Source organism: Manis pentadactyla, chromosome 10 (assembly GCF_030020395.1).
Source record: "Manis pentadactyla isolate mManPen7 chromosome 10, mManPen7.hap1, whole genome shotgun sequence".
NCBI classification, from domain to species: Eukaryota; Metazoa; Chordata; class Mammalia; order Pholidota; family Manidae; genus Manis; species Manis pentadactyla.
In genome coordinates this window covers 49,019,371-49,047,188 of record NC_080028.1, presented here as the reverse complement: position 1 = coordinate 49,047,188, position 27,818 = coordinate 49,019,371, and the positions used below count along the sequence as shown (strand labels likewise).

General features: G+C 39.5%; 1 protein-coding gene and 1 pseudogene across 1 annotated transcript; one reads left to right on the top strand and one right to left on the bottom strand.

Annotated features, from left to right (window-relative positions):
• The first annotated feature begins 4,165 nt into the window (after positions 1-4,165).
• LOC130678852 (FERM domain-containing protein 1-like) lies at positions 4,166-10,784 on the top strand (annotated as a pseudogene).
• Positions 10,785-17,437: 6,653 nt separating this feature from the next.
• Positions 17,438-18,382, bottom strand: LOC130679345 (olfactory receptor 6C2-like). Its single transcript, XM_057487943.1, has one exon. It carries the CDS (start codon positions 18,380-18,382, stop codon positions 17,438-17,440), a length of 945 nt encoding a protein of 314 aa, XP_057343926.1.
• Positions 18,383-27,818: the final 9,436 nt, after the last annotated feature.

Genomic DNA, 27,818 nt, shown 5'->3' with positions numbered 1-27,818 from the left:
ATTCAATGAGGCAAGCATCACTCTAACACCAAAAGCAAAGACACTATAAAAAGAGAGAATTATAGACTAATATCCCTGATGAACACAGAAGCAAAAAATCCTTGACATAATATTAGTGAACTGAATTCAAAAATACATCGAAAGGATTATCTATAACAACCAATTGGGATTTATTTCAGGGATGCAAGGGTGGTACAATATTCATAAATCAATCACATTAACAAAAACAAGGATACAAACAATATTATCACCTCAATCGATGCAGAAAAAGCCTTTGACAAAATTCAACATCGATTCATGATAAAAACTCTCAACAAAATGTCTATAAAGAGAATGTACTTCAACACAGTAAAAGCCATATACAACAAATCCACCTGTAACATCATACTCAATGGTAAGGTGAAAGCTGTCCGTCTAAGATCGGGAAAAAGACAAGGCTGTCCAATTCACCACTTTTATTTAACATAGTACTGGAAGTCCTGGCCATGGAAGTCAGACTAGATGAAGAAATAAAACTCATCCAAATTTGTAAGGAAGAAGGAGAACTGTCACTATTAGCAGATGACATACTATATATAGGAAACTCTAAAACTCTGCCAAAAATTATTAGAACTAATAACTGGATTCAGCAATGTTGCAGGATACAAAATTACTACACAGAAATCTGTTGCATTACTATATACTAACAATGAAAGAAAAATCAGGAAAACAATTATGTTTATAATTGCATCAAGAAGAATAAAATACCTAGGAATAAACCTAACCAATGAGGTGAAAGACCTGTATTCTGAAAACTATAAGACACGCATGAGAGAAATTAAAGAAGACACAAATAAATGGAAATCTATTTCATGCTTATGGATGTGAAGAATTAATATTGTCAATATGGCCATCCTGCCTAAGCTATCTACAGATCCAATGCAATCCCTACCAAAATACGAATGGCATTTTTCATTGAACTAGTGCAAATAATCCCCAAATTCATATGGAACAACAAAAGACCCTGAATAGCCAAAGAAATCCTGAGAAAGAACAAACCTGGGGTTATTACATTCCCTGGCTTCAAGCTCTACTACAAAGCTACAGTAATCAAAACAGTATGGTTCTGGCACAAGAACAGACCCATAGATCAATGGAACAGACTAGAGAACACAGATAAAAACCCATGCATATATGGTCAATTAATATACAATAAAAAAGCCATGAATATACAAAGGGAAGAGATAGTCTCTTCAATAAATGGTGTTGGGAAAACCGGGCAGCTACATGCAAGAGAATGAAACTGGATTACTGTCTAACTCCATCCAAAAAAGTAAACTTGAAATGGACTAAAGAACTAAATATAAAACATGAAACCATAAAAATCTTAGGGGAAAACAGGCAAAAATCTCTTGAACATGTGTTGCTCCAGGAGGAGGGCTTTCCCCATCAGGTACAAGTTCCCTACAGATTCACTGAGACTGAATAAAGACAAGGGAAAGAAGTTGGGGGCTTTAGAAAGGGTTCATACCACATTTATCCTCACTACAGTAGGTCTCAGTTTCTCCTGGCTCCAGTGCTGCTCCTTCCTGCTCCCCATTCTGGCTTAATCCTCTTCTAGCACCAGGGCTTCATGGCTTCCCTCCACCAGCCTCCATTCTCTCCAGTTCCCCCTCTAGGCTTCCCTTCTCCACTCTCAAAGCTTCCTGCTCCCATGATTGCACCACCCTCTCCCTGCTCTCCCAGCCCTCTACTTCCCTATCTCTAGCACTGGGAGGAGGTCTGGTCAGGCCTCTATGTTGACTAGCTGATGCCTGGCTAATTATATACCAAGAACTGAAGAGAGGAGTCTTTCTTCACCACGTCTCCCCTGTGCTGGTACTCTCATGACTGAGCAGCTGCTCTGTCCCCCATAAACATCCCATCGATGTGCAAACAGCCTCTTATATATGTACAACTGGTGCTATTAAGGCCAGGTGGGAATCTTGGTCAGAAATTTCCATTTTCTCTATAATAAGTATGAACAGTTATTTTCTGGGTACATCTCCTTAGGCAGGGAAAACAAAAATGAACAAGTGGGAGTATGTCAAACTAAAAATTTCTCTACAGTAAATGACACTACCAATAGAACAGAAAGGTGACCTATAGTATGCAAGAATATATTCACAAAGGATTTAACAGATAAGGAGTTAACATCCAAAATATATAAAGAACTCATGTGATACAATATCAAGAAAATAATAACTTGTTTAAAAAAGGGTAGAGGATATGAATCAGACAGCTTTCTAAAGAAGGAATACAGATGGCCAACAGGCACATGAAAAGATGCCCCATATCACTAATCATTGGGGAAATGAAAATCAAAACCAGAAGGAGATATCACTTCATACCAGTCAGAATGGCCACTATCCAAAGACAAGAAATAACATGTTGGCCAGGATGTGGATTAAAAGGAACCCTCCTACACTGTTGGTGGGAATGTATATTGATGTGGTCTCTGTAAAGCAGTATGAGGGTTTCTTAAAAAACTAAAAATAGAAATACCATACAACCCAGTAATTCCACTTTAGGATACCCAATTATTTATTCAAATACACTTTCTATCCCTTTTTCTCTCTCTTCTTCTTCTGGTACCCCTATAATGCAAATATTGTTCCATTTGGTTTGGTCACACAGTTCTCTTAATATTTTTTCATTCTTGGAGATCCTTTCATCTTTCTCTGCCGCAGCTTCTTTGTGTTTCTGTTCTCTGATTTCTATTCCATTAATGGCCTCTTGCACCTCATTCAGTCTGCTCTTAAATCCTTCCAGAGATTGTTTTATTTCTGTATTCTCCCTCCCTACTTTATCCATTAGCTCTTGAACATTTCTCTGCAGCTCCATCAGCATGGTTATGACCTTTATTTTGAATTCTTTTCCAGAAAGATTGGTTAAATCTATCTCCCCAGGCTCCTTCTCTGGGGTTGCCTGTGTGATTCTGGTCTGGATCAAATTCTTCTGCCTTTTTATGGTGATAGAGGTAGTTGTGGGCAGTTGGCACGTGTGTCAGTTGGGAGAATAAAGTCCCTTTTTGCTTGTTGGTCACTTTCCTTTCCTGTGAGAATGGCAACACCTAGCGGCTTGTGCTGGGCAGCTGTGTACTGACAGGGCCTCTCAATCTGGCCAGGGCGGCTGCAGAGGAGGCTCTGGGTGGTTGCTGTGGGTGCAGCTGCTCTCAGGCTGCTGCTCCCCTATGGTGGGGCCACACTGGAGGGGGAATGGGCGGGAGGCTGTTTATTGCCATGAGGGACCTCAGAGCTGCACTGCCTCCCAGAGGGTTAGGACGCCTGGAGTTCTCTGGGATTCCCAGCTGCTGGTCTAAGTGTGCCGGGATGCTTCCATCCAGCTGTGAGGCCCCTGTCCCTTTAAGACTTTCAAAAAGCACTTGCTTTTCTTTTGTTCCACGGGCACCGGCTGCGGGGACCCACTTGCAGATTTTACTGTTCTGTTTCCCTGATATCCAGCACACCATGCACTGAGTGTCTGTGCTCCCGGTGCAGATGACTAGGGCTGGGTATTTAGCAGTCCTCGGCTCCCACTCCCTCCCGCTCCAACTCTTTTTCTCCCACTGGGGAGCTAGGGTGGGGAGCGCGCTCAGGTCCTGCTGTGCTGCAGCTTGTATCTTACCCCGTTCATGAGGTGCTGAGTTCTCGCAGATGTAGATGTAGCCTGGCTGTTGTACTGTATCTTCTGGTCTCTCTTTTAGGACTAGTTGTATCTGTTGTATTTTCAAAAATATATATGGTTTTGGGAGGAGATTTCTGCTGCCCTACTCATGCTGCCATCTTGGCTCCTCCTCCAAACCCTACATATTTTGTTAATTATTTAAAATAAGTTCCAGTCTTCATTCTATTTCACCCCTAAAAACTCTATGTATCTCTTGAAAGAGAATATGTTCTTATGTAGCTGCTACGCCAGTCCTTTTCAAAATGGTGTTTGCTTAGAGCAGGGGTTGCTGAATATTTCTGGCTTTGAAACATGAGAGTGGCAATAGAGATTATGTAAACCAATAGGTGTGGCTGTGATCTGAAAAAAACTTCATTTACAAAAACAGGTGGCAGGTGGGGTTTGGCCCAAGGCCCTAGTTTGCCTTGAGTGTCCTTGGCGGGGGACCTGTAACCAAGACTGTATTAGTTGTGTGACTGGCATGTTTTCTAGCCTCTGCAAGCCTTGGTTTCCCCATCTGTACTGCGGGGTAGGCACAGTGACAAGGTAGAGATGGAAGGGCTGGCTCTGAGTCCTGCCCTGTAGCCTGGCACACAGTGGAGGGTGTCGCTGCTGGCAGTGCTGTGTGGGCAAGCTCCCAACACAAGTCAGGTAGGTGAGTGTCCCCAGCTCTGGTGACCTGGCACAGCAGGGTCTGAGGCTGCCCCCAAGGGCCTCCCCAAAGGTGAGTGACATAGGGGAGTGTCTTCTCTGCTGGTGCCCAGGATTTATCTCTAGATCATGCTAGCACTTGGGGATGGTGTGTCCTTCTATGCAATCTTGGTGCTTTAATTGGACATCGCATTACATAGGAGCTGCCATGGTGAGCTTTTGTGCTCTAGATGTGAATCTTGTGGTGTAAATGAGAACATGCATTTAAGTCACCTGTGAGATTAAACTGCTAAAAGTGTGTTTTGCACAGTCATCCTCTCTTCAAGAGGCAGCTGATGGGGAGTACCTCCTGTGCCAGGCCAGGGGTGAGGCTGTGGACCCAGCCATCATGCCCCATGGGGCCTGTGTCTGCAGGGCATGCTGGGAGCTGCCATGGCAGGTGGGGGGAGCCCTGAACTCACTCTTGGTCCACTTGCCTAAACAACAAGCTTCCCCAGGCAGGGGCAGTGGGCTCTGAGCAAGGGGAACTGGGTCGGCCACGCTCAGGTGTCTGTGCTGCCCACTGCCCCAGAATGTTTTGGAAAGACTGATGCCTTTCCTTCCCAGAGGTTTCTGCGCTTCTTGGGTGGTCTTCCTGGGTGACAGGCAAGGCAGAGGCGTGGCTGCTGTTGGCAGGTTTCAGATATGCCTGGGACACCTGTGGGGCCTGGTGCAGCTGCACACCCTCCTCCCCACTCCCCAGCTCACCTTGCCTGCGGCTGCAGCTCCCTCTGATGCTCTCTTCTATTTTGTGGTTTCCCAATTCTTGGCTGCTTTATGCCCCATCGTCACCCACTCCTCTGACCTTCATAGCCTTTTGCTGGGGCCTTGGCTGCCCTGCCTGTCCCCCACTTTCCACGGGCAGTGGCCCCAGGGACACAGCCTTCTTCTGCAGGTGCCCTGCTCTGCAGCACTCGATGCACCTTAAATGGAAGGCGCTGCACCTTGCGTGAGGCTGTGACCTCAGATTAAAGTGTTAGGAGTGCGCTCACCAGAGGCACATCCGTTGTTATGGACGTGATTCAGCTCTGTGGCTGTAGCCCACCCCCCTGCCTGCATGGCCAGGCCGGCCACTGTCAGAATGACATCTCACTCCCCCATTTCTGCTTTGTAAGACTAGTGTTCTGGGCACACTGAGCAAGATTTGGTCCCACAAGGCCATGTGGATGGAGCAGGTCCCAGGGAGGAGCAGCTCCTCCCAGTGGGAAGGCCACCCCAGTGGGGGTCCCTGCGTGTACCTCCAGCCCCCAACCTCTCCCGTTTCCTCTTCAGCCCTCCTTTCTACCCTCATGTTGGCCATTGGGGAAGAACTCATTCCCTTTTTTAAACCTGTACTTGCCACGTGACTTTTTGGAACCACAGGATGCAGCTGGGTAAGGCCTCAAATGGTACAAAATGGGGCTCTTCTGTGAGAAGCACCTCTGTCCTCCCAGGAACCCGGCAGGGGGCTTTCAGGAGTCCCCTCAGAGGGACCGCTTGTAGACACTCCACAGGCCCCCACCCAGGACAGAGCAGGTCTGAGAGGCCCAGCAGACCCCCACCTGCTGGGAGGAGTGGGCTAACTCTTAACTGCAGAGTCAGGACCTCCTTGGACCCAAAGAGGAACCTCTGTGTCCTTGCCCCGCTCCTAACAGATGGGAAGTAACCACATCTGCGTCCTACATGAATTATTTTTAAAACTATGGGGACACCTAATGTCTTCAGGACTGTGGTCTCAATAAGCTGAAAGCATCTGAAAGCCTGTTGGGATTTTGGGGGACTGAGCTGCAGATTCAGGGTCTGCCCAGAGCCCTTGCACCTTAGACTTGGAGGTGACACTAGGATTTTTTTAAGTGTTTATTTTTTTAAAGCAGTTTTAGCTTCAAAGCAGAATTGGGGGAAGACACAGTGGCCCCCCTCCACCCCTGCCCCCCACCGCAGCCCCACTTTTACAGCCTCCCTCACCAAGCGGTGCATTTGTTACCACCACTACCTGTCCCGGCACCAAGCCTTGAGCATAGCTTTCTGTAGACACTCTCAGGTTTATGTTCCTCTCTAGGATAATTGTTTTTTTCCCAGCATATAAAGGAAGCACAGGGTTGTGATATTCCAAAGGTACAGAAATGCATAATGTGGAAGGAAGCCCCTCATGTGGTGTCCTTCCTGGCATAGCCAAGTTAACGTGGATTGTCAACTTGAATTTGGTGAATTCATTTCCAGATTCATAGTCATTTCTGTTTGTATAGGATTTATTCCAAAGCTAGCCAGGGGTCCTCAGGTAGAGGGGTAAGACCATGTGGACACCTCTTTCTTGCCTGAAGCACATATCAGCTTCGATATCCAATATTCCTGCACTTGGAAACCATCTGTGCAGCCAGCAACATTTGACCCCTGGACATTGAGGGCTGTGCTTGGAGTGCCAGCCCAGAAAGCAGCTGTCAGCCACTCCGTAGAAGCTCACTCCACCACGCCCCCCTGGGCCTGTTTCTCCCAGACCACAGGAATCGCTCCAATGAGGCTCCTCTTTTCAGATAATGAGTACATGTTCATGGATTTGGAGCAGGAGCTCAGCAAGTACTTCTCAAAGGATTGGAATAGAGAAATGTGTAAAGGAAGTTAGACTGCCAGGTGGGGGCTGCCCCAGACCCCCTCGAGCGAGCATCCACACATCTGGGTCGGGCGCTGGTGCCAGGGTGCTCCCTGTGCAGAGTGACTGTCTGTGGCCTGCAGCCCCGCTGGTGCACCTGCTGCCTGAAATGTTCTCACTGCCTCTGGAGTTGGCCTTGGGTGTGGGTCTAGGCAAAAGCTTGGGGATGCCACAGATGCTTCACTGGGTTTGCCCTTTAGGAGTGTAAGATCAAACTGTGACCTACCTTGGCTGAGACCTGAGCTTGAGCTTAGAGCCTTCGGAGGCCTACCTGTGGTGACAGTGCCAGCTGTGCCCAGCTGGACCACTCGCACGGACCTTCCTTCTCTTTCCGCCCCTACCCACAGGGACACGGGAGGCCCGGTGCAGCCTTTGTGACCTTCCTCAGGGAGCAGTTCTATGTGGAAAACAGAAGGCTCATTATGTAATTGTTGCTGACATTAAGGACATTTCCTGGGATGGTGGGCATCCACCATGGTGAACCAAGAGGCGTGAAGGACGTGGCTGCTGCATTGTGGGTGGGAGCCATATGCTACACGCTGTAAAGACAAGCTCTCCCAGGCACAGGGACTGGTGTCTCCAGATGGGATTCTTCCCTGGCAGGTGCTGGGAGGGTGTGAAGATGCCTTCTTTAAGACGGCTGTCCCCCTGTGTGTGGCTCTGTGCTGGGCACTGGCCTGGGTAGGAGAGGGTCCCTTGGCAGGACCCCAGCAAGCTCCACCTGAGGTGCAGGAGCTACTTTCCTGAGAGATCTGCCCCAGAGCTCGTAGGCTGATGGACCCCCAGACAGCCCAGGGGCTGTTTATCCCAGACCAGGGGCACATGAGCAGGGCCTGTGTCCCCAGGAATCCCCTGAGCTGGTGCCAATGGCCCCAACAAACATTCCTAGGCGGAGAGGTGGGGAGGAAGCATGTGCATGCTTGTGTGGAAGAGTCATGGAGAGGAGAATGGAAGGGATGGGGTGATGGACGGGAGCTCTGCTGGCTCTGGGACCAGCCATGGTCCATAGGATTAAAAAATCTAAGCTGCTCTCCCAGAGCTGGGGCTGGGAAAGAACAGAAAACACCCCATCTGGGAATGAGCTTCAACTCTGAGCCTGCCCAGTGCCCATGGATCCAGGCAGTCCTGCACGGGCACATCCCTGGGGCACTGGCAACAGCTGGCCCAGGGTTGGTGAAGGGCACCCCTGCTGGGGAACAGACCTGGGTCTAGCATTCAGAGAACTGAGGTGTGATGGCAGCAGGTTCATCCGCCACCCTGGGAAGCAGCTCGTGTGGCAGGGGTGGGCCTTCTGGGACCCGGAGAGGCCCAAGACCTGGAGCAGAATGGTAGGAGGGCTGGGGTGGTGGCCAGGTCGGCAGGGCAGAGCCAGCCTCTCAGAAGCCTGCCAACTGCCTTCCAGGGACAGGAAGGCCAGGAACCCGGACTACTGCCACCTGAGGGAGCGGGTGCTGAGGTCTGAGTGCACCCACTGGGAGGAGGCCTACTTCCTTCTAGCTGCCTATGGGCTGCAGGCCGACCTGGGCAACCACTGGGAGCTGGCCCATGTTGGGAGGTACTTAGAGCCACAGGCCTACTTCCCACAGTGGGTAAGGCCACCAAGGCTTCCTGCTCTGGATGGCGGAGAGCCTTCCCCCTGCCCAGCGAAGACAGGCTGAGGGCCAGGACTGGGCATGGTGATGGGGAGCAGGCAGGGCCCGACAGGCCTGTGATTGCCCCTCAGATCATCGCCAAGAGGGGCAGCACCTACATCCTCAGGCGTGGTCCCAGCATGCACCGCGAGCAGCAGGGCCTGAGCCCCAAGGAGGCAATACTACACTTCATCAGAGAGGCCTGCTGACTTGAGGACGTTCCTGTCCACTTCTTCAGGCTGTACAAGGTCAAGCCCAAGTGGCTGCCAGTGGGGAAATGAGTCCAGACTGCCTCAGAGCTGCCTCTGCCCAAGGGAAGGGAGCCCACAGGGTGGCCAGGACACCGATCCCAGGACAGGGTGCATGTGTCCCCACAGCTGACCTGTGGCCTGGGGACCCTGCCTCAGTCCTATGCATGGCCACAGTGAGCTGACTACACCCTGCTTTTCCATGACAAGGCCCATTCTGCCCAGGCACAGGCTGTTGAGGGCTCTGATGTTGGAGTCTTTTTTAGGATAAGAAGGAAAACAGACCGACCCTCACCCTGGGGCTGACCCTCAAAGGAATGTACATCTCTCAGGTGGGGTGAAGCCCCTGCAGCACCCCCTTCCCATAAAGGGCTGAACCTGTGGCTTTGCCTCTGACCCCTGGCGTGACCCCTCTCTGCTGCTCTGCAGGACGTGCTCCCCAGCTGCTCTACGACTTCCCCTGGTCCCATAGGGAAGCTGGCATTTCTGGTGTGTGTCTGATGGGACTGGGGAGGACTAAGGCTGCTCCTCATGGCATTTCCTGGGCACCTAGTCCTCTACAAGGCACATACACAGCCCGACAGTGTGACCCCACCCCCGCCTGGGGCCTTGCTTCTTCAGCGGGAGATGGCCCTGCCCCTAGGAATTGTTTTCCTGCCCTGACAGGGCGTTCTGAGTCTCAGTTCCAGGAAACATTTGGCTCCTGTGTGGAGAAAGTAGAGGGGAATTATGGGTAAGTCACAGAACCACTGTGCTGTGACTGCAGGCTTTCAGGTGTCTGCTCTGTCGACCTGGCTGCACACGGTCACCCGGGCCTGGACTCAGGGGGGAAGGGCGGGGACAGTGCAGCCCTTTTCACCCTGTCCTGGACTGGCGCTCCCCACAGCCATCCCAGACCCCCGGGGCAGCCTTCTCATTACTGCATACAGAGCAGTGAGCCCCCCTAAAAGCCTGCCTGCCCACAGAAGTTAGATTTGCACAATGGAAACAATGGCAGTTTGGGTTATGGCTGGTGTTTAAAACACTCCTCTTCACTTGTCGTATGGTTTTCTTGTAAATTTATGTCTCGTCTCTTTGTCCAGGCAAAAACGTTTAAGATCCAGCTGGACGGGCTGCTCTCCACCCCGAACCGCTCTACTGCATCTGCTGCACCTCTCACTCCTGCCACCTCCTGCAGCTGCTCAGCGCCAGCCACCAGCTCCACCTCACCCTGCAGCCCGCACTGCAGAGCCTGCAGCAGCTGGAGGAGGCTGAAGGTGGGCGCCTGTCCACACCATCATCCTACCCGTGGTCTGGGTGCCTAGAGCATTGCCTGTGCCCACACTGCCCCCATCCCCCAGCCGGGGCCTGGGCCTGGTGCTCCCCATGAATCAGCCGGCTGACACTTCTGTTTCTCGCATCATGGGGTGTGGACATTTGGCTCATGTGTCCCCCCAGATGTTATGATGGAAGGGTGTGGTGGTGACCCCACTCCTCCAGCTCTCCTGGAGGCTGACTCAAAAATGGGCTCTTTATCTCTGATTCTGTTACTAGAATATTTTGTATTTCTTTGCTTTTAATTAAAAAGCTTTTTTTTAGTAACTTTGTGAAGTGATCTTTACAGTTGTGACAAAGGTGTAATTGTCTTCTCTTCCTTGGCTTTTCTAAAAAGTAATTGTATTTTTTATTGATACTGTGTTTCCATCCTCACTGTTATCTGTTAATGCAATGTTAAATATAGAGGTCATGGATTTTTTTGATGCTGTGTTTATGTCAAAAACTGCTCCACAGTAATTTTCTCAGGCATCAAGAATTAATTTCTATAGTGGGGGTTTGAATGTTTTTTGTTTTCAAACAGTGTTTCAGTGTTTGAAATCCTATATCAATAAGTTAAAAAATCCCTTTGAAACCACAATTAATTTGCTTGTAAATATTTATCTTCCTTGCTTTTTAACTGCACTTTATTTATACTAAAGTAAGAAGAGAGTTAGATTTACCAGGTTGCCCAGTTCATACTGTTAAACCCACAGCATGGCAGTCCTTGATCCAGGGAAGCAGTGCTGACCTGGGCTCATGGCTTGCCTGAAAACTAGAACCATCCCAGGGAATTTGGGGGCTTCTTCAACATATGTATTAGAATAATATTGGAAGTTGTGAATAAATTTGGAAGTAGTGGAGAAGACTGTTGCAGTTCACCTACTCTTCTGTCATCCTTTCTCCTTATCTTTCAAGTTGTAAATGCATCACTACATAATCTTACTCAGATCAACCTGCTATGGGCATTGCTCAAAGCAAATATTTTTTTCTTACAATATCTTACACAGTATTATAAGACATAATTCAATAAATTAATTGACAATGACATACAACCACTGATTTGTTTAACTTATGATAAATATTTGAAAGGAGGCAAAGATATCTAATGAATGATATTATGCAGCCTGTCTTTTGTAGTGATGAAGGGAGAAATAGACACAACACATGCCTACACACACAAATACACTCACACCCATACAATAGATGCTTTTTCTTTTACAACTGGAGGTTGATGGTATAACTGACATTTCTGTATGTTCCTTATATAAGGATTCCTAATTATATATCCATTTATTTACTATTATGACATCTCATATAAATTTTAGAGGCTTTATAAAATATCTGGGTTATAACATATACCTGATTATAATGCAGGCAGGTGAATTCTTCTCTCAGAAAAAAATATATAGCTAAAATTTCACAAGGGAAAATACTACTAATGTTGCAAAACTTATCATACTTATTTTTCTCTTGGTCAATGATAACTTCAGTAAGTTGTTTAAATATAGTAATTATTAAAGGTACTCATTTGGAAATGGTAGGTTTGATGAATTTTCACGTGAACTTTTCACTTTCACTCATATAGTCATGTTCACCCTTACAAGTTCTCTGAACCAAAAAATCTCTCTGAGACTGTGGTCCCCAACAAAATGCATTGATTTTTCTCATGAAAGTCAAGGAATATTTTCTTGTACATTTTAACACTTAAAAGAGGGAAACTTGATCCAAATGACAGTGGCTGCAGAGATGCTCTTCTGTTCGAAAGAGCTGGTATTTCAATATGTCTGTACAGGGACAAAGGTTTGGGCAATATCAACCTTGACTTTTTCTTTTTTGGAGTTTTCTCTAGCTGCAGATTAATGAGTAAACAAGAGGTCCTTTGTGATTTACACTCAAAAGTCATCAATGAATCTTTTCAGTAATTTTATCTGGCAAAAGAAAAATAACTAACAAAGGCTGTGTTGGCTCCAGTGTCCTTGGAGAAAAGAGGATAATTATCAGGTTATTTCATTTTCTTATTTTTCTTAAGGCTTTATTGAAGGAAAAGCAACATACAATATGATTTAATAAGTTTTGACATGTGAAAAAGTTTGACTCATGTGAAAACATTAGCACAATCAGAGGGGTGAACATGCCCATCACTATGAATAACGTCCTTGTTCATCCCTGTGGCCCCCTGTGACCTCATGCTCTGCACTCCTCCATTTCTCAGCCAAACCCTGATAAACTTTCTGCCACTACAGTTGAGTTTTTTTTTCTTGTAGAAGTTTAAATAAATTCAGTAATGCAAGATTTCTTTTTTGGGGTGGGAATGTCTGGCTTCTGTCAATACACATGAATTTAAGATTTATTCTTGTTTTTATGTGTGCCAAGAGTTCATTCCTTTTTACTTCTGAGTAGCATTCCAACATTAGTGGACCCCAAGAGTTCTTCCCAGTTTGTGACTATTACAAATAAAGCTGCCATGAAAAGTTGTGTATTATATTTGTATGCAAATATGCTTTCATTTCTCTTGGGTAAATACTTGGGATGAAATGGAACAGTTGGTTAGTTTGTAAGTTAGGTGTACATCTGACTTTTAAAGACCCTGTCAAACTATTTTGCAATGTGTCTTTAGCATTTTACATTCCTATTACCAGTGTATGAGAGTTAAGGTTCCACAAAAATGCCAAACGTTAGCTTGATCAGTCTTTAGTTTTAGCCATTGTTGTTTTAATTTACAATTTGCTAATGACATATGATGTTAGGCATCTTATCATAAGTTGTTTTGACATTTGCATAGCTTCTTCAGTGCTGTATTTGTGTATATCTTTTGCCCCATTTAAAAAATTGGGTTGTTTTCCTGTTGTTGAGTTTTAAGAGTTCTTTATTCTGGAGAAAGTTTCTTAAAAGATATGATTTTAAAATATTTTCTCTAGTTGAATGGGTTTTCCAGTTTCTGAATGGTGTCCTTTGAGCAAAAGAAATAATTAACTTGGATGAAGTCAAATTATCTCCTACCACTTGTGCTTTGGCATCATGTTTAAGGAACCACTGTCAAACCCAATGAACAAAGATTTTTATTTTCTTCTAAGAGTTTTAGCTTTTGCAATTAGGTCTCTAATAATTTGAGTAAATTTTTATATGGCATGAGAAAGATGTCTAAATTCACTCTTTTGCATATGTATATCCAGTTGTCTAGCACTGTTTGTCGAATATGGTATTCTTTTCCTGGTAATTTGTCTTGGTTCCCTTGTTATAAACCATTTGACCATTGTGGTGGGTTGAACAGTGTCCTTAAAATGGTATGTCTAAGTCCTAACCCACAGACCCTGTAATTATGCCCTTGTTTAGAAAAGGGTCTTTGCAGTTGCGATTAAGCTAAGAATTTTGAGGAGGCCCTAAATCCGATGACTGGTGTCCATATAGAAAAGAAAGAATACACAAAGAGACACAGGGAAGAAATTCATGTGAAATGGAGGCAGAGATTAGAATCATGATGCCACGAACCAAGGAATTTCAGGGGCCAGGAGAAGCTGAAAGAGGTGTGGAAGGATTCTCACCTTAATTTTTTTTCTTTGCTTTTGGGACAGTCTTTGTGTGGGGATGCTTTCTGATTATTAAACACTGTTTTAGAACAAATTAAATTTGGTGAGAAGAAACACTATGGGCAGAGAAACTTATGAACAGGGTCACTGAAAGGTTTAGTAGAAAAGCACAGAAGAAAGAGCTGATGGAAAGATTATCTGCATGATGTTCCTGGGGGACATTTAAGATATTCATGGTGAGTATTTTACTTATACTGCTTAGAGAACAATCATTCCTGGTTTGTTCCTAAATCCTTGATTTGTCTTTACCTTTATGTAATTTTATATTATTATAGGATGTAACGGAGACAGAGAAGGGTCAGGAACCACCAGGGAGCAGGCCACTAAACATTCTTTAGTACAAATTAAGTGTTGGGAAAAGGAAAAATATTTGCCAAACACTTGATCTTTAAGAGTCACTTCCCTTTGCCCTAAGGGCCTTTGAAAACTTTAAGTGTTCTGAATAAATACTTTAAATGTTACTGGTCTAATATATCAATTAAAAGACAGTGATTATAAGAGTGAATTAAAAACAAGACTCTTGTGAAAAACTTCAAAATTTCTTCTGTTCCATTCTTCTTTTCCTTTGTGTGTTCCTATAGATTATCTACAAGAAAATAACTTTAAATATAGACTCAGAATAAAAGGAAAGAGATCAAGATTTATCATGCTAACACCAATTAAAAAAAAGCTACAGTCACTAGTTTAATTTCTGCCCTAATTATTATGATTTCCTTACATTTCCTTCCTTTGGTCTGGTTTACTCTTAGAGTTTTCTTAAGGCTCTGTTATTGATTTGAGCTCTTGCTTATTTTGTAAAATAGGTGTGTTTACTGTCACACATTTCTCTGTATGCACTGTTTGAGCTGCTTCCTGTAAGTTTTGATATTTTATGTTTTTGCTCCCATTCATCTCAAAGCTCATTTCTCATGTGATTTATTCTTTAATTCATTGGCTATTTAGGAGTGTCTTGTTTACTTTTCATTTAGTTGTAAATTTCCCAAAGTCTCTTCATTTATTGATTTAAAATTTTATTACATTGTGGTTGGAGGACATAATTTCTGTGATTTAAATCCTTTTCAGTGTAGTGATGCTTGTTTTATGGCTTAGTATGTGATGTGTCCTAGGAAATTTCCATGTGTATTTGAGAAGAATGTGTATCTTTCAGTTTGGTCGAGTGTTCTATAGATGTGTATTAGGTCTCACTGGTTTATAGTGTTGTTCATATCTTCACTTGATAATCTTCTGCCTAGTTTTTCTATCCATGACTGAATGTATTTAAGTTCCCCACAAATATTTTTTGAATATTTCTTCTTTTATTTTTGTCAGGTGTTACTTCATGTCTTTGGGGGTTTCTTGGTAGTTGAATATATATTTATAATATATCTTTCTGAGCTTTATCATTCTAAAATCTTTCGTTTCTTCTGGATGTGATCTCTCTCTCAAAATACCTGATTTTACTGTATTCATCCTTCTTAGGATGATGATGTGAGAAGATAAAATGCCTCAACAATGAGATGAAATGAGGTCAATGACATAGGCATTGTGACAGCCTTATGCTACTGTTGACCTAACCATACATCAGGATGATCATCTGCATCTAGAACATAGTTGACATTCCTTTGATGCTATTATGATAGAAATTAGTTTCTTACATTGCTTATCAGGTGTTTATTGCTATATGAAAATAGGCCAGTGATTTTTAAAAATATTATTTTTCTAACCTAAATTCTCTTCTAAGTTCCATTATTTTTCTATTCGTTTCTTCCATTTTTTCTTTCCATTGTTTCTTCCATTTATTAGTTTCTAACATTTCAATAATATATACATAAAAGTATATATCTCTTAATATAAGATTAAACACATTAATCCAAAGACATGATTTCTTTTATTGCTGATATGAAAATAAATTCTGCAAATTACATTGTGATGTAAGTGCTAAGATGCCACACATTATAAAACACATTTTATTTTCAGAGTTTAAATGCTTAAAACATGCATTTAAAATTGCTAATGTTATATTTTTATATCTTCTGTCTAGTATTTATAATGATAATTTTCTTTCTTAATTTGGGACTTTTCAAGATCATCTAAAACAATAGTGAGTACAACGAGAAGGCTAGAAATCGAATTTGGTTCTTAATTTTGACAATCTGTTGGTATATTCTTTATGATATTTTATAACTAGTTTTATTAATATTATTCTAATTAATTTATTAATGTTTACCATGTTCTCATTTATTATGGATTTTTTGGTGACTATTACATTTTTTTAAACCTTTTTCAGCATCTATTTACTTATTCTTATGATGTCTACTTTTAAAAAATGATTTATATGGTAAAGTATGTGGGTAGATTTTACTGGGATACAGCTTTCTCTTACTACCAGCGGAAATCCACTTGAACGTAATCTATTTTTCTTCTAATATGTTCTTAGAATGTAATGACATATTTTATATAGAAAATTTCTATTTGTATACTTAAATTATTATGTTTTATTTTTCTATAGTCTGGAATGATTTAATTTAGGATGGCATTTTTTAGGATATATTTTAAGTTAGTAAGAATTCTTTTAAAAATAATTTAGTTCTCCTTCATTTTATAGACAGAAATTTTCACTTTCCCAGTACTTAAAATACTTAAAGATATTTTAACAACCAAGATGTTTAAATACACAAATTTATCTCCAGTAACACTTTATATATACAAATTTTATAAATTTATGGGCTTTATATATATGCTTTTTACCATGTTATTGCTTGGTAAATAAATATTGGAATAATATTTATTCCAGTAAATATTAAAAATAAATATTGGAATTTCAGTCCCAAATTTTTAATGAAGTATTTTTTGTCATTGTTTACTTAATTTTTCAAGGGATTTTTATTTTTACAATTTTTAATTTTTAAAAATATATTTTGTAGACTTCAAAGACTGTATTTGTGTGAGTCTACAATAAGCATTTTCATTTACTTTAGGAAAACTTTCTGTTTTTTTTTAAGCTGATAGACAAAAATACTCAAACTTATTAATGGAAGTTGTAGGTGGACAGATTGTTTTTAATTCTCCTTTTCATTGCATGTGCATCCATTTGGTAATCTAAGTTTCATGATATTGTGCCATTTCTTCATTTTTTTCACCATGTGGCTATTGAGACCTCATTCTACAATTCATTCTTCTTATATACATTTTCAAATATCTTTATTCATTCTTCTCTAATCTGTGTCGTACTTAGTGTCAGTTTATAGGCTTAAACTCTTCCCATTTTAGTAGCCTTTTTATCTCTGCCACATAGGGATATCCCTTATTTGCTGTGAGATAAACTAAACATTGAAGATAATAGTTTTTAAATTGTATTGACAATTTTTCTAGTGTTTGCATTGGTTGTAATTTACATTATTTTAGTCAATCATGTTGTCCTAGTTCTGGAATTACAGCATGTCTTACAAAAATTGTGCTTTTTATTACTGCATTATACCTTATTTATATCTTTTAACCCAAGTTTTGTTGTAATTACATCCATGTGGATGAAATTTTTGAGTAGATTTGGAATAGAGTTCATTTTTTATAGTACTCCATAAGTAGAAGTTGTAAAATGTTAGTAAAACTGGAAGAGAGATTACTAAGACAAAAATATGAGTAGAATTTTACCAGAAAACTTGAGGGAATAGTCATCCTTTCATAATGATTAATCAACTACTTTTTCCTCTTAATCTTCAGTAAGAGTGTAATCTTTTTGACGGAATCATTTAAGGCTTTCTTCACTTGCTTGTTTCTCTGGGTATAAATAAATGGATTCAACATAGGTGAAACAGAAGAAATGAGCAGGGATACTCCTTTATTAAAAGCCCCATCTTCCTTTGCTAAAGGTTTGATATAGATGAAGATGCAGCTGCCATAGGTGATGGAAACCACAATCATGTGAGAAGAACAGGTGGAAAATGCTTTTTTCCTTTGCTGAGCAGAAGAGAATCTTAGAATTGTTATGATGATATAAATGTAGGACAGAACAACACACACAAAAGTCATGATAAAAGTCAATACAGCACACACTAAAATCATTTGCTCTATGAGCTGTGTCTCTGAGCATGATATATTTAACACAGGATTGGCATCACAGAAGAAGTGATCAATAACATTCGATTCACAGAATTCTAGATGGAGGCCCAGGCTAAGTGGAGGGATTATGATAAAAAAGCCAGACAGCCAACAGCTGATGATGAGCCTTTTGCAGACTCTGTTATTCATGATGGTAACATAATGCAAGGGTTTGCAGATGGCCACATAGCGGTCAAAGGACATAGTGGCTAGAAGAAAAAATTCTGTTATCCCAAAAAGGTAAGTAAAAAATATTTGAACAACACAGGCCTCATAGGTAATGGTTTTGTCACCAGTTGATATGTTGTACAAAAATCTGGGAATACAAGCAGTTGTGAATGAGATTTCTAAGAAGGAAAAATTTTGGAGAAAAAAGTACATGGCTGTTCTGAGATGGCAATGTGTGAAGATGAGGGAGATAATGGTCAGGTTCCCAGCTGCACTCAACATGTAGGTAAAAAAAAGAAAGATGAAAATTAGAACTTTCATTTGTGGGTCATCAGTCAGTCCCAGCAGGATGAATGTTATTGTGTGGTTTCTCATCATTGATTCCTGCCTTCTGCCAGTCTGCAGGAAAAACCAGACAGTTAAATAGTCCAGGAAAGCCACAGTGAGCACTCAACACTGCCTGTAAATACCAAGCAAATTGACTTGACTCTCGAAGTGGTCATGCTGTCTATGAGTAGTATTTTTATTGTGAATATAAGTAGTAAGTATATTTTCATCCTTGCCTTCTCTTCCATACTGACGGCTTCATCTTTGTTCCGTTACTTTTGGCATAGTATGTCTATCTCTGAAGTATGGAAGCTCATGGTCACATAACTTTGTAATATTGAGATAATTTCCCAAATTTATTCTTCAGCTTTCACCAATTAGTGACAAAGACACCAATTACTTTCAGCCTGTGGTGAGTTCCTTCAGGGTTTGAAATTTCTCTGTATTACTGAATAATAAGGAAATTCCTCCTGCATACCTGATTATTTTATGTGGTTTTACTTTTTACTCTCTTTATTAAAATATATTCTTCCTATGGATGTGAGGGCAGGATCAACTCTCACAAAAAGATTAATAGTGTCCCCAGTCAAGCCTCTGGCTTTGCAGGCACTATCATAAGGAAGGAAATTATTTTGGTTTTGTTCTTTGCTTGAGGGCCAAAAGCTTCCTCCAAATTAAGACTTCCCAGGGAAAAACCACAGTAGCTGAACTTGGTAAATTGCGAAGAAACAGTTCTCAGCTGAACTTGCTTCCCCTTCTCCTGAAGTCATAGGCGCTTGGGGCATCACTGTGATACCGAACTCAGCCAATCAGAGCCAGCCAGCTTTCAGTGTTCTAAAATCAACATGGCTTCTTTGTCAATAATTACTATGGTTCATCCAGGAAGCTCAGTTTCTTCTGATGTTCTGTATTAAGGATTGAGAAAGTAATTGACCCTAGAATGTGACTGATTGTTTCTTTTTATTCTATAGTTCTGAATCAATATTTGTAATGAAGGGTAGGGTGTCAAATTCAGTGATATATCAACAGATTATGTGATCATGGTTTACGTGGGAATAATGATCATTTTTGTGTGTGTTTTCTGTGTGAATGAGTTTGTGTATTTTTTATGTTGTTGATAAGTTTTGATTCAGGAAAATGTGGGAGTTTATCTTCTTGATATCTCAAACTATGTTTTGCTAACTAATGCATTAAAAACTAACCTGTCCATGGTTTTTATCAATTAAAGGATAATGAATTTTTACAATGATATATAAAATCAATAACTTTTGGTTCCATTACAAAATGTCAAAGTTTACACTAAACTCTGACTTGATAAAGACAGAACAACATATTCTTTACATAGGAATCTAGGAATATATCTTATATAGAGCACTAAAAACAGAAACTTTATTGTACTTACTTTTTTTGTCAGTCAATCATAACTCCAGGTGTTTAGCAATATTAGTTCTTAAGATTAAAATTTATTTGTGCCTTTCTGTTCTCTCTTGCTTATATTTCACTGTATAGTCATTTGTAGTTGGGAAATGTATTGATCTTTTTGTTATTTATCACCAAAACTTGACATTTTCTTCACAATGTACGGTGGCTATTATAAACCTAAGGTGTATTTTTCTCATGCTGCTTATACCTGAAAATAACAAGCATTTCTGAGAATTACCAAATTCTCTCAGGTCTTGGAGATTTCAATATTCTGATTTCCCTGGGCAGAGAGAAGTTTACACATTAACAAGTTTGGTGTTTGTTTTATTTAGCAAACTTGGCACTTAACTAATAAAAGGGTCCTTGGACCCCTGGGCCCCTGAGTCAATAAAATCACTATGGAATTTTTCAAGTAATAATGGAAAAAAGCCTTAAACATACAGCTCTGAGGATTAGTACTCTCAGAGGATAAGTAGATGGAAGAAGATGAACATCTTAGATACACAAAAAGAATGCACCACTCAAAGAATTTTGATTTACATTTCTATCATGCAAATCACTTTGCTGATCAAAGAGCTCTGATTTTCTCTTGTTTTTAGCTATTATATAAATTAATAATGTTATTTCAAAAGTAATCAATAAGATGTATATGATACAATAATCCAGGGCTAACTGTGGTTTATACTTTGGAAAATATTATTCCAGATTATAAATCAAATTAGAATTTCTAAGTATATGCAATGTGAACAATAATCATAACTTGTATAATGGTTGAATAAATTTTAAGGTATATTATAAATCAAAAACATATTGAGTCCTCTTTATATCTCAATTTATATCTCTATATCTAAATTAAATTAAATTAAATTAAATTTCATCATATTTTGTTCATACAATATCAGATATTTAAAACCAAGCTTTTTTTACACATTTACAACTTTGTACTTTTCTTATTATTAAAATGAACATGTGATTATAACCTAAGGAAGATTTTATACTCCACAATTTTTTTGAACATTTATGAAATTTATAATATATATCATAATCAGATCAGTAGGTTTTCCACATATTATTTCATTTAATTTTCACATAAACTCTGTCACTTTTTAAGCATTATTTTTATTTTTATTTTTACAGAAAAAGTATGGTATAAAGGGGACTAATAATTAGTGAAAAGTCAACCACTACTTATTAGACCCAGGTTTACACTCAGTTTCCCTAAAGGCCACATGCTTAAACACTGTTACTTCCTTCCCGGTAAGATCCTTTATCAGATATTAATTTTTTATAATTGTACCAAAGGCCATTACAAGAAACTGCTAATAATAAAAAGCAAGTTAGCAGATATTGATATATTGAAAGATCATTTCAATTTAAGCTCTAACGTAGCTAAATAAAGTATGAATATTGAGAAGAAATAAAAGTGACAATTAATTTTTAAATTGCACTTTGTAGTTTTAGATATTTTGTGGTATTTCAAGTGAAATAAATAAAAAATATTTTAGCTTCCTTGGTCAAAATTAAATTTTAGACTTTGGTTTGTTTAACTGAATTCTATTTCTTTTTTAACTTTTTTATTAAGGTATTATTGATATGTACTTTTATGACGGTTTCACATGAAAAAAACAATGTGGTTACTACATTTACTCATAGTACCAAGTCCCCACCCATACCCCAATGCAGTCACTGACCATCAGTACAGCAAGATGCCACAGATCCACTGTGTGCCTTCTCTGTGCTACATTTTTCTCCCCGTGATCCCCCCACACCATGTGTACTAAACATAATACCCCTTAATCCCCTTCTCCCTCCCTCTACACCTGCCCTCCCACACCACACCCCTTTGGTAACCAATAGTTTATTCTTGGAGTCTCTGAGTCTACTGCTATTTTGTTCCTTCAGTTTTGCTTTATTGTTATACTCCACAAATGAAATCATTTGTCATTTGTCTTTTTCCACTTGGCTTAATTCACTGAACATAATATCTTTCAACTCCATCCATGTTGTTGCAAATGGTAGGATTTGTTTCTTTCTTATGGCCGAATAGTATTTCATTATGTATATGTACCACATCTTCTTTATCCATTCATCTACTGATGGACACTTAGGTTGCTTCCATATCTTGGCTAATGTAAAAAGTGCTGCAATAAACATAGGGGTGCATATATCTTTTTGAATCTGAGAAGTTGTATTCTTTGGGTAAATTCCAAGGAGTGGGATTCCTGGGTCAAACGGTATTTCTATTTTTAGTTTTTTGAGGAACCTCCATATTGCTTTCCACAATGGCTGAACTAGCTTGCATTCCCACCAGCAGTGTAGGAGGGTTCCCCTTTCTCCACATCCTCGCCAGCATTTGTTGTTCTTAGTCTTTTTGATGCTGGCCATCCTTACTGGTGTGAGATGATATGTCATTGTGGTTTTAATTTGCATTTCCCTGATGATTAGTGATGATGAGCATCTTTTCATGTGTCTGTTGGCTATCTGAATTTCTTCTTTGGAGAACTGTCTCTTCATATCCTCTGCCCATTTGTTAATTGGGTTATTTGCTTTTTGGGTGTTGAGGCGTGTAAGCTCTTTATATATTTTGGATGTCAACCCCTTGTTGGATATGCCATTTACAAATATATTCTTCCATACTGTAGGATGCCTTTTTGTTCTGTTGATGGTGTCCTTTGCTATATAGAAACTTTTTAGTTTGATGTAGTCCCATGAGTTCATTTTTGCTTTTGTTTCCCTTGCTCGAGGAGATGCATTCAGGAAGAAGTTGCTCATGCTTATATTCACGAGATGTTTGCCTATGTTGTCTTCTAAGAGTTTTATGGTTTCATGACTTACATTCAAGTCTTTAATCCATTTCAAGTTTACTTTTGGATATGGGGTTAAACAATAATCCAGTTTCATTTCATTGCATGTAGCTGTCCAGTTTTGCCAACACCAGTTGTTGAAGAGGCTGTCATTTCCCCATTGTTGTATATCCATTGCTCCTTTATCGTATATTAATTGACCATATATGGTTGGGTTTATATCAGGACTCTCTAGTCTGTTCTATTGGTCTATGGGTCTGTTCTTGTGCCAGTACCAAACTGTCTTGATTACTGTGGCTTTGTAGTAGAGCTTGAAGTTGGAGATCATAATGCCCCCAGCTTTATTCTTCCTTCTCAGGATCGCTTTGGGTATTTGAGGTCTTTTGTGGTTCCATATGAATTTTAGAACGATTTTCTCTAGATTGTTGAAGAATGCTTTTGGTATTTTGATAGGGAGTGCATTGAATCTGTTGATTGTTTTAGGCAGGATGGCCATTTTGACAATATTAATTCTTCCTATCCATGAGCATGGGATGAGTTTCCATTTATTGGTATCTTCTTTAATTTCTCTTAAAAGTGTCCTGTAGTTTTCAGAGTATAGATCTTTCACACCCTTGGTTAGGTTTATTCCTAGGTATTTTGTTCTTTTTGATGCAACTGTGAATGGAATTATTTTCCTGGTTTCTCTCTCTGCTAGTTCATGGTTAAGTGTATAGGAATGCCACAGATTTCTATGTATTAATTTTGTATCCTGCAACTTTGCTGAATTCTGATAATTAGGTCTAGTAGTTTTGGAGTGGATTCTTTAGGGTTTTTTATGTACAATATTATGTCATCTGCAAGCAGGGACAGTTTAACTTCTTCCTTGCCAGTCTGGATGCCTTTTATTTCTTTGTGTTGTCTGATTGCCATGGCTAGGACCTCCAGTATTATGTTGAATAGAAGTGGGGAAAGTGGGCATCCTTGTCTTGTTCCCAAACTTAAAGGAAAAGCATTCAACTTCTTGCTGTTAAGTATGATGTTGGCTGTGGGTTTGTCATATAAGGCTTTTATTACGTTGAGGTACTTGCCCTCTATACCCATTTTGTTGAGAGTTTTTATCATAAATGGATGCTGAATTTTGTCAAGTGCTTTTTCAGCATCTATGGAGATGATTATGTGGTTTTTGTCCTTCTTTTTGTTGATGTGTTGGATGATGTTGATGGATTTTCGAATGTTGTACCATCCTTGCATGCCTGGAATAAATCCTACTTGATCATGATGGATGATCTTTTTGATGTATGTTTGAATTCGGTTTGCTAATATTTTGTTGAGTATTTTTGCATCTATGTTCATTGGGGATATTGGTCTCTAATTTTCTTTTTTGGTGGAATCTTTGCCTGGTTTTGGTATTAGAGTGATGCTGTCCTCATAGAATGAGTTTGTAAGTATTTCCTCTTCTTCTATTTTTTGGAAAACTTTAAGGAGAATGAGTATTAGGTCTTTACTAAATGTTTGATAAAATTCAGTGGTGAAGCCATCTGGTCCAGGTATTTTGTTCTTAGGTAGGTTTTTGATTACTAGCTTGATTTCATTGCTGGTAATTGGTCTGTTCAGATTTTCTGTTTATTCCTTGGTCAGCCTTGGAAGTTTGCACATTTCTAGAAATTTGTCCATTTCTTCTAGGTTATCCAGTGGTTTAGCATATAATTTTCCATAGTATTCTCTAATAATTCTTTGTATTTCTGTGGTATCCAGATTTTTTCCTTTCTCATTTCTGATTCTGTTTATGTATGTAGACTCTCTTATTTTCTTGATAAGTCTGGCTAGGGGTTTGCCTATTTTATTTTCTCAAAGAACCAGCTCTTGCTTTCTTTGATTTTTTTCTATTGTTTTATTCTTCTCAACTTTATTTCTGCTCTAATCTTTATTATGTCCCTCGTTCTACTGACTTTGGGCCTCATTTGTTCTTCTTTTTCTAGTTTCATTAATTGTAAGTTTAGACTGCTTATTTGGGTTTGTTCTTCTTTCCTGAGGTAGGCCTCTATTGCAGTATACTCCTCAATTTTTATAGTTTAAGAAATATTTTATATTATTATTCCAGAAAAAATATTTTGTACTGTAGCCAAAATATTCTAGAAGAGAAATTTCTTCTTCACAAATACACACAAAACCATTGATGAACCCCTAGAAATGGTATATAATACATGAAATGAGAAATTTACTTGGTGATATTAATGCCATTATGGATAATGATGAATAAAAGAACTTTAAAGTATAGAATAAGAATTGGATTAATTGAAACACTGAGGGAAAGATATTGAAAATATGAGTAGATTAAAAACCTGTAGGGCAATATCAAATGATCTAACACTTGTAATTAGAGTTGAGGAGGAAGAGAAAGGGCTAGGAGAGGTGACAGAAAATATTTGAAGAGATATAAAAAGGCTGGAAATTGACAAATTTGATGAAAAGGAAAAATGTACATAATCAAGGAAAAAAGGGTAAACACAAAGGGAACACACTGGAGATCATAAGAGTTAAATTCATTGAAAGTAATAACGAAAATCTCCAAAGAGTAGCTATAAGTCAGATATAAGAATGATCACAGATTCCTCACCACAAACTTGCAGAAAACAAGGGAAAATCATCTTTGGAAATGACATTCATGAAAAGAGAACTGGGCTGCTAGTAAATCAAGTTCTGGGTTAGATGTGCTGCTTGGAGAAAAATAATAATATCTCCTAAGTACCAGAAAATTTTCAAAGTTCCTTATAGGCATTATCTCATATCCTTACAGTTCCATGTTGCAGCTTTAATTGTTGTTACCTTTTTGCAGAACTAGAAATCATTACTACAGTTGTGCAATTTGTTTAATGTCGTGCAACTAGACAGTGGGGAAGTTAGGATTGGAATCAAGGCACCCTGACTCTGGTGCTCGTGATTTGGTTTTCCTGACTATATGATTGTATTTCATGATTGTGCATGCAAGTACTGAACAAAAATCATGGCAGGTACACAGAACCAAACAGGGTCCAGAGGAGACACTCTCACCCTCCTTTGTCCTCCTGAGAGCAGGAAAAATGCAGTTTATGGGGGGCAGAGTAGAATATCTCCGATAAAATCCCACTTATCATCACTGAGGCTGACACATTAAATCTTTTGTGACTTGGGTTTGTTATTCTTTTTTGTCATAACCCATAGGAAGGTATTTTTGTTATTGACTGGTGCCATAAAGACTCAAGTATTGTTTGGAAGGACAGTTATGTCTGTTTTCTTTATACAGTTAAATGAACAGTAAATGTAAAAAGTATCCATACTATTATATAATGTCATAAACACAACAAGAGAAATCCAGACTTAGTAAGGAGAGAGCTTCATTCAAAATAATTATTGCAAGAGGGTAGAGGGTAAGCTGCAATTGGGGAAACTATTGCAATAAGGTAATGTGGCGACCATAAGATCTATAAGCATCTCAAGGGTTAGGATAGAAGGGTTTTTCTTTACAGAGACGAATAAACAAGGCTATGAAACACAGGCTGAGGGGAAATAGGAAGAAAGGTTGTCTATCTATTTAGGCATAGATCTGAGAAGTGGCCAAGGAAAGATTTCCCAAGGCAGCAACAGTTGTGCTGAGATCTGAAGCTTGAGTAGGATTTATCTAATAGCCCAGCTAAGAAATGAAAAGAAAAACATTTCTAAAATGAACAAAGATCTGGAAATAAAATATTAGAGAGGTAACAGTATTTCACATGCCTGGACACAAAGGATTAGGGAGAGAAATAGGAAAAGTTGTGAAGAATGTGATAGCTAAGAGTATGAATATTTTTCCTTGAGAATTAACCCTGAGGTCCATACTTTTATATACTTCATAATTTATACTACTGGTTTGTGATCAGTATATAACCTGATTTTCCATGCATTTTTCTAGTTGAACTTGGCTGGAATTTGTTCTCAATTTGTGTACAATATAGCTACATTTATCATTGGTTTTCTGATATATGTTTTAGTGCTTGGTCTGCTTTTTCCTAAAAAAGTTTTTTTATTTCCATTTTTATTATAAGTTCCTATTCAAGAGTTTATATTTAGTTCATTAATGTTAGTCTCTCTTTTTGAGTAAAGTACATTAACTTTTACATGGGATAATATTGCATATTTTTAGAAAGTATTTCATAACAACATCTTAGGAATGATCCTGATAGTTCCTGCAGTTGGAAACATCTATCATCTTGTATCTCTGTATCAAACTATCATCTGTATCTATCATATATGTATCATCCATCTATATTTATTTATCTACCCTATTTATGTATCACCAATCATCTATAATTATCTATCAATAATTTATGTATATCTACTATCATCTATTATCAATCTATGTATCATCTATCAGTCTATATCTATCATTTATCTATGTGTCTATCAATATATCATTTGTTATCTATATATATCTAATTTATCTATCTATCATCTATCTACCTATCATCTTTTATGCACATATACAGTGACTTGTTTGTGGAATGGGTGACACTGATTTGGAGATATAATTTGTTTTGTTCTCTGTGGCATTCTCTTAATGAGAGGTTTCATCCTAACACATGTTTTGCAAGGAAGGGAAAAAAAGGAACAATTTAGGAAATGTGTTAACTGCAAGACCAAGAATGTTTTTGACAGTTCATCTATCATGATGACCAAAAGGATATGAACAATTTAGAATTTAACCTAGTGTTCACAAACTATTTGTGGCAAAGGACTAGAATTTTACCCCAATTTTTTGCATACTGATACTTTTGCAAATATGATAAAGATGAATTGCTTAAAGAGAAATAAAAAACATGAAATACAAGTTCAAGTGTTTTATTATTACATTCAACAAATATTAACAATATTAATGTTGTATTGCTCTTACAGTATATAAAAACTTATTTTCTATGTCTGTACTTACTGTGCATCAAAAGCCGTTTGCTGATGTGCTGTGGTCCTACACTAAACACTACACCAAGTTTTCCTGATAACATTAATCCACAATTTTGGTAATTTTTTGTTTCTTGGAGAAAAATGCAATTATTTTGATTGAGTCACAGAATGCTTGTTTCACTCGCTCATTTCCTTAAGGAAAATATAAACGGTTTTAGCACTGGAGTAAGGGAAGTGATGATTACTGACAATACCCTTACTAACGATCACTTCTCATTTTGCTGAGATTTAATGTAAATGAAGATGCAGCTGCCATAGGTGATGGATACAAAAATCATGTGGAAAGGACAGGTGAACAAAGC

Excerpts from the sequence above, each read along its gene's own strand:
- LOC130679345 (XM_057487943.1), bottom strand. The coding sequence starts at position 18,382 with ATGAGAAACCACACAATAACATTCATCCTGCTGGGACTGACTGATGAC.